The sequence below is a fragment of the Quercus suber genome, unplaced genomic scaffold (genome assembly GCF_002906115.3).
Source record: "Quercus suber isolate HL8 unplaced genomic scaffold, Cork oak 2.0 scaffold_421, whole genome shotgun sequence".
Taxonomy (NCBI): Eukaryota; Viridiplantae; Streptophyta; class Magnoliopsida; order Fagales; family Fagaceae; genus Quercus; species Quercus suber.
This window is the reverse complement of record NW_027069872.1, coordinates 630,907-639,235: the sequence shown is the minus strand read 5'-3', so window position 1 is coordinate 639,235 and position 8,329 is coordinate 630,907. Positions and strand designations below refer to the sequence as shown.

Below are 8,329 nucleotides of genomic sequence, written 5' to 3'. Positions count from 1 at the left end.
ATATTTATATATATACACACCCAAGCTTCCCAGTAAATTACCCAAGCATTATGTAATTCTAGCCAAGGGTCTTCTAGCTCAACTAATTGGCACCTCTTGGTGTTTCCATAACATTCAAAGTTCAAACCCCCCTCCCCCGTTGTAACTATTAAATTATCAACAACAAAAAATAAAGAAAAAGCATTACCTGATTTCTATGCATTGAAGTAAATGAAGGGAGGGGGGAAAAACAGACATTCATGGTCCTTCTAAATCTAGCAAAATGATGCCAATGAATATTGGTTCCATTCGTTATATTCAGCAACCTTATGAACATGTGAAATACATTCAAGTTGGTACACAGCATTGGCCATTTCATTGTGTCAAAGTAGTAAAACATTATACATGACAAAGAAAATTTCAGATCATCACCAAGGAGGATTAGAACCTTCTCTTACAGAAGGTGACCTAGAGACCACACTCCCATCTGCACCAAACCTTGAAACGCTCCTTACACTTTTAGGAGTAGCCAAACCAGGGCTTGCACCTCGGTAGCTGGCACGGAGAGTCTCATCAACAGTAGAGGAAGACTTTGCAATTGCATTCCTTACAAACTTCTGGGCAGCAGGAGAAAGTGTACGCACACTTGGGCTAGCACTACCCCCTCTAACAGGGGATGGCAGTGGAGGCTTCTGAAACATCTTCGACCTCTCCCTCAGCTTGCGTGCAGCGTCCCTAGACAGTGAGTGAGCCTTCTCATCCCTTACAGGCACTCTTGGAATCTTATAATGAGGACCCTCACCACTTCCCCCAATATCAAGCGGTGTGTCCTCAGGCTCCAACCTTAATGGTGTACCTTCAATTTCACCCCATGTAATAAACGGTGACTCATCAACCCCCGGTGCAGGCGATGGAGTTCTAACAAAACTATACCCATTTTCCGCTTTCTTCCCTGACTCAACATAAAACAGATTCGGGGTCTTCCTCAAATCCTCCAAATCATACTTCTTCAACTTATCCCCATCTCTATCAAACACCGGAACTGGGGTTGCCCCTGCCACTGGCGTATAAAGCACCTCAACAGTCCCATCATCTTTTGGCCTAGAATCCAACATCTTCCCATGAAACCTAGTATTAGCACGGCTGATTTCCTTGGTTAAAGCCTTTAACCTAACCGCCCGTTCCTCCTCTGTCAACGGGGCTTCCCCCCTATCGGCCGGATGATACATCAACAAATTCTTTGCCCTATACTTCCAGCCTTCCAAAGTACTCACGGGTTGATCCGAAGTACCATAGCCATCAGTAATTCTCTCCCTCTTGACATCCTCAATTGCTTTAACATCTTCATTTTCACCTTCTAACAGATACCCATGTCTCTCTTTCCTCTTCCTATTCACTTTCTCTATAATCTTCGTAAAACTATAATTATCCTCACTCGTATACCGCCTAAAGAACTCATCCAACGACAAAGACACATCGACCTCACTATTATTATCGCTACTAACACCGAATAATTCCCTATCCGAAACACTAAAATTCATGGTGTTTTTTGGGGTTTTAGCATCAAATTCATCGAGAGGTGTAAAATTTCTAACAAATGTGGAACCAGGTGTTTGAGTTTTCCGATCAGTATTGGAATTATTTACCTTTGCAGCACGGCGCTCCATGATCTTCAACTGGGCGTCTCGGATTTGAACCGGGTCACCCGTCCTGATCGCCTCTAGCCAATCGAGCCGGTCCCGGAGCTTCGAGATGTCAGGGAAGAAGTCACGCTCGATGATCTTCTCAATTGCAGCGACATAGGAGTCCTCGTCGAGGACCTTGGAGTGGTTCCTAGGGTTACTGGGAGTGATTTGATTGGAGTTCTTAGGGGTTTGGAGGGCATTATCGGAAATTGGTGTCGAAGGCGATGGGGAAGAGAGGTGGCGAGGAGAGTGACCTGGAGAGAGAAGCATGTTGAAGATTGAAGAATTAGGGTTTTGGATTTTGATTATGATGATGAGATTTTGGGGATTCTTCTGATAAGAAATCGAAAGGGAATTAGGGTTAGGGTTTCAGTATGGCTGTGGAGCTGGTTGTTCGATTTCGATTCGGATACTCAATACTAATTTAATTTAGACGGTAGAAGTAATGCGCGTTAAATTGTGTTTGTGTTTGTGTTTGTGTTTGATTTTGTGGATGTTGCAGTTATGTCCCTGTACTGATAGGATTTTTCAATTTTCGCCCTCGAGTCGAGGCCGCGTGATTTTGCAGCGATGTCGCGTCACTTTCTCCACCTTCTTTCAATGTTTGACTAATCAACCTCGAAAAAGTTTATCACAGCACATTTTATTATTTATTTAATCAAATAATCTTAAAATATTTTAGATCATACTAACCAATCTATAAAAAAGAAAAAAAAAAAGAATAATTCTATTATTTATAGATATGTTCAATAAATTTAAGAGGATAGGTTTTTATTTTTTCTAAAAATTGTCTTAATTAATTAATTAATTAAATTTATCCATGTATTTACTTACATATTTATATGGAGAATAATATTGAATACATGAATAGAAACAATCTTTATTTTCTATAATAAAAATAAAAATAAAAATAAAATTTTTACTACAAATTTTTATTATATCATTAGAAAAAATATATATTAATGAATTTTTACTATAAAATTTCAAATTAATATAAAAATGATAAAATTTCCAATTATTAATATATATATATATATATATATTATATTTTTTACTATAAAATTTCAAATTAATATAAAAATGATAAAATTTCCAATTATTAATATATATATATATATTATAATGAAATTTTAACAAAATTTCACTATATATACATATCACATATGTAAGGTGTAAGGACTGGATTTAGACCCTCAGCCCAATGGAAATAGATGATGATCCAACAAGCTCAAAACAATATATTTGTTAGAGAATAGATTTCATAAGTAAAAAACTCAATAAATTATGTCTAGGTCACAATGGATTCGTGCTAAAAAGGTAAGAAAATTCAATTTGAAAGGAGTAACTCTCCTTGGTCAAGTCCGAGGATGAGAAGTTCTTATATTTATTCAAGTTTATCCAAAGTACAAGGAGTTCTTTCTTTTTCTCTCAAATTCCATCTCTCCTTTTTCATGGAGGCCATCCCCTTATATAGTCTTCTTCTTTTCAATCCCAGTCTTCCACTTGTTGATTATATAGATGATCTTCTAGATGCTTCTTCCATCAGAACCCTCCTGTGAACTTTGTGTGTAATGGTAAGACTAAATATCACTGTTCATGCGTCATTTTCACATAAATGTGGTCAGTTAGTTAGGTGCAGAACATTTAATGTGGTGGCAGCAGTCTTCTTCTCAGATATTTCTTAGTTTACTGTTGACTCTTTTGTTTGAAACTTATCCTCAAAAGTATAGTTGCCTCTTATGGTACTCTCTAGGTAGCCGAGTGCCAACCTTCAACAATGCTCCCCGAGGACGTTTGGCTCCTAGGGAGACACCACTTGTTCATTGTTATTTGTCTTTGTCCTTGGCCTATTAACCCACATACTTATCTTATTATTTGATCATCCTTGGGCTCCTCTACATCCTTCGGCATGGCCCATGGCCCAATACTCCTACTCAGTTCTTTTATCCTCATATAAGGTGTGGTCTCATGTCATCAACTTTGATGAGATACCATCCTACCATAATTTATCTTATTGTTTAATGTGATATAAGTTGATTTTTTTTAAAGCATTTTTTTAGTGCAAAAATTATTAGTAAATATAATAATTTTAATAAGCTCAACAAGCCAAGTATTAGTTATATTGCTCTTAATTTACTTAACTTATATCATTCATGATACAAGAAATAAAATGGTATTTATGATATCTTTTTAGGGTAGTGTTCACATGGTGCGTGTTAAAAAACTACTTTATGTTAATGAAGTCAACTTTTTGTCAGATTTTTAACTAATTTTATAGAGTGTAAAGCCAAAAAGTCAACTCTTTGAGTTTTACTTGTCACATCAGTATTATTTTCAATCATTTCATCAATTTATTAAAAAATTTATTAGGTGGACCCCATAATAAATTATTCTTAATGAACACCTTATGGTACCCGTTAATATTTCTCATCTTTTTATAGCTATGATAAATTTCAACTTATGATGTTTACTTTCTGATGATTGTTCTTTATCATCAAACTAAAGGCAGTGATTGATTTTTTTAATAGGATGGATTTGAACCCCAAATATCTTATTTGACAATAATAAATTTTACTAGTTAAATTAACTGGAACTTATGAATTTTTCTCAAGTTATAATTGGCACTTGGCAGGTGTATATGAAAATTCTTTACAATGAGATTACCCAATTTATAGCCTTTTATGGACTTGAGTTCAACGATTGGTTTTAATTTTATTTAATTTTATTTCTTTTGTGGGGGGGGGGGGGGGGGGGGGGTTGATCCAAATAAAACATTTCAACTAACAAACAATAAAATCTAATTTATTAGTTTATATATATATATAGCTTATTACAATTTTTTATTTATTAAAAAGGATAAGACTAGCTTCCAATTAGAATGATTGTGCATATCATTAAGGGTGTTGGCATTATTAAAAGATTTTAGGATGAATTACATTAAGTGCTTGTAATGTTTCACGAAATGACACTCTCTTAGTGGTTAAACCAAAAAATATTTGTTGGGATCACGATTAATTTTAATCTTATGGAGAGATATATAAAAAAATAAAATAAAATCACTATATATATACTTATTCTTTATAAGTTGAATCTAATCGCTATGTATCTACCATGACTTCTGAGTAGATTTTTTGGTGTCTTTGTGTTAGAGCTTTTTCCCCTCTTTTTTCCTTGTGGTGTGTGTGTTTGTTTCTCAAAAAAAAAATAATTACTATATATCCAAAAAGCACAAAAAACTACAAGCTTTATATATACACATGCACACATAATTGTCATATATATATATATATATATTGTATAATAATTTTGTTTTATTTTGAAAGTTTTTTAGATATAAGTATCATATAAAGTGTATAAATTTTATTTCCAGAAATCACATATAATGTGCTCAATAATGTATAAGAGACGTTAATATAATATGAAACACTTTCTTTAACAATTTGCTAATAGCAAATCATTGGAAGTGTTAAGGTTTGTATAAAACTATAGATGAGGCATATAAGTCCATGCTTGACTTTCCTGATAGAATATTTCATTTTTCAAAAAAGATTCATACCCAAACTATGGATGAAATTACACTCATCCTTAAGGTTTGTATAAATGACACTCCCTCCATTAGGACAAACTAAATTCTTTTTTAAATGTATATCTTTTTCCCTTTTTTTTTTTTTTTTTTGGCTAAATAAATGTATATCTTGTTGGAAAATAACAGTATAAGGGTGCATAAATTAATATGCTGCATTTATAAAAATAATCAACGGGGGAGTCATTTATACGAATGTTTTGGGAAGTATCATTTTGATATGTTTAAAAAAAAAAAGTTAATGTAATTTATACTAAATTTTAATTCTCATAAAGTATAAACAAGTGATACTTCTCATTTAGTCAAAATATAAAAAGAAAAAGATATTTTTCTTTGTTTGTTCTCCATGTAGGCTTGTTGCCCCTCAATGATTATCAACTATAATTGAGTTATATGTCAAGAGTTTTGGAACTCAATGAGTAAAATTCTTTTCATAAGGGAGAATTTAGATTTAAAAACTCTCCATAATACTAGTACTAAGAACATTTAATTACCTAATACTAAAAAACTAAAAGAAATTATTGTGATGTTCTATTCTCACTGGTGAGATAAGTCAACTGTAACTCTGTAAGTGACCTTAGCACAATAGGAGATTATTTACAAATACCGTCTTTCCTTTTCCATCCCTAATTCACTACATGTTTTTTTATTTTTTGAGAAGAAATTCCCTACATGGTTGATTGAGAATTGAGATTAGAACGTAGATAAAAGAGTGTGGGAATATTAATGCTTAAGGTGGATAGAATCAAGTGAATGGTTATCCTAATAGAGGCCATCTATTTCATTAAAGTTTCATTAATGCCCCTTGAAATATTATGATTAAATAAAGTACAATACCAGTTGATTTGGGGGAAAAATGCGCATGAAAACTATTTCCAAAATTTTAATTTTATTTTATCAAAATTATATTTGAAAAAAACTTTTTATTATATTATATTTTATTGGAAATAAAAATTCCTTTTACAAAAATATTGGAAATTACAATAAGGGTGCTAAATCACAAGAAAAAAAAACTATTTTAGCACCCCAAACACCATAAAATACCATACATCTGGAGTGTCGAAGCCAAATTTTTTTGGCAACATGCTACATTGAATTGTTACTAGTAGCAACTTACGATAGCAAGTTGCTACTTATTTTTTATTGCTTTTTTATTCTTTCGTCTATCTCTCTCTCTCTCCCTCTCTTACCTCGTCACCAATGCCTCTCACCTATCATTCGTCTTTGTGGTGGTGGCATGATGGTGGGTTCTCAATGTTTGTGGGTTTTGTTGGAGGTTCAGTTTTTGATTGGGCTTTTTGTTGTTCTATGCAGTGTTTGGGTAAGGATTTAAGGGTATTTTGGTGTTGGCATTGTGGGTTTTCGGTATGATTTACAGAGGGTATTTTGAAGGTTTTTTTTAATGATGTCTCATGGGTTAATTTGTTGAGTTTTTTGTGATGTTTGTTGAGTTTTTTGTGTTAAAGGTAGAAGAAGAAAGTGATGTAACAAATGAGGGAGGCAAAGAGAGAGTGGGACATGAGAGAGGGGATTTTGAGAGGTGAAAATCAAGCAAATTAAAATTTCTATTTGGGGACTAGAAACGAGAGTGAGAAAAGTGGTTAGTTTGTTGGGTTGTTTTAAATGAAGAGAGAGAGAGAGAGAGAGAGAGATGAATAAATAAATGAATAGTGTTGGTTATGATGGGAAAAATGAGAGATGTGATATAAGGTGAATTGTGAAATGATGTGTTAAAATAGATAAAATAGCTTTTTGAATTGCTAAATGCTAATATTATCTTAAGAAGCTTGCTTTATGGAGTAGATAGACTCACAAGACTTTGGGTCCCATAGTTTTTGGTCCACCCTATAGAGCATGCTCATAAGGTAATTAGTCCATGAAGGGGGAAAATCCTCCAATATTTTAGGTCCAATTAACGAGTGTCTCACAGAATTCGTTAATATTTAACTTTTTATGGTAATCAATGAACTTATTGTTAGGTAGGAATGGCAATGGTTTAAGGAAGTTACCAATCAAGTAACCACTCCAAGGCTCACTATATAAGGACTCATCCACATCAAACGAAAGTAAGTTTTCCACCGCTCCTTAATAGTTGGAATTCTTGAGTTCTAAGAAAAAACTAACTTAAGCATCGAAGGGTTCTTGGCCGGCTCACCCTAGTCACCTTTAATCATGTTTTTCTTTCTTTTCAGGCCTTTCAAACAACCTCTAATCTATTGAACCCAGAGCATTCAACCTACTCATTTTTTATGGACCATCAGTTGGCACCATTTGTGGGAAGATTAAATTTGTGTTTTTACAATTTATCTTTCTTTTGACAAAAAGGCTATATGGTCCAGACAAGGTCAATCGCCATTAGTCCAGGCCACCAGGAGAGTGGAAGTGCTTCCAGCCACTCTAATCGCACTCACCAGTCAGTGCCTATTGTGCAATCACCTTCTGTCCAACAAATGTAGTCCATGGCAGCCACCATGGCAGAGTTAACCTGTCAAAATCAAGAGTTAACTCGAGAGATAAACCAAAGAAAGCAACGTCATGAAAGGTATGTGGAAGGAAAGGCTTAGAGTTAAAAAGTTAGAGGAGAAAATGTGGAACACGAGAACCCTCAAGGGGGACAGCATTGAGTAGGGTGCCACATTTAGAAAGAGAAATGGATCAGATGAGGAGGGCTATGGACGAGATGAGGGAGAATATGAGAAGGATAAATCATGTAGATGATTTAGTTCATCGAACCGATTCCCCTTTCATAGCCTTCATTAATAGTCATCCCCTGCCTTCTAAGTTCAAAATGCCCTCGTTGGATTCCTATGATGGAACGCGTGACCCATGTGACCACATTGCAACCTTCAAGGCTACAATGCACCTTTAAGGAGTTTCAAATAAGATAATGTGTAGGGCCTTCCTAACCACCCTCAAGGGGCCAACATAGGTATGGTTCAGTAAAATACCTACAAATACTGTTGGTTCTTTCAAGGAGTTAAGTAAGTTGTTCGTCAACAACTTTATTGGAAGGCAAAGGCACAAACGCTCCTCGTCTAGCCCGCTAACTATAGAACAAGGAGAAAATGAGATCTTGTGGTCC

The 8,329-nt window shown here is 34.5% G+C and overlaps 1 protein-coding gene across 1 annotated transcript; it reads right to left on the bottom strand.

The window, feature by feature from the left end:
* Positions 1-255: 255 nt before the first annotated feature.
* Positions 256-2,183, bottom strand: LOC112028498 (uncharacterized). The gene has a single exon (XM_024061197.2). The coding sequence runs from the start codon at positions 1,932-1,934 to the stop codon at positions 408-410; it is 1,527 nt and encodes a 508-aa protein (XP_023916965.1). The 5' UTR covers positions 1,935-2,183; the 3' UTR covers positions 256-407.
* Between the last annotated feature and the right edge of the window lie 6,146 nt (positions 2,184-8,329).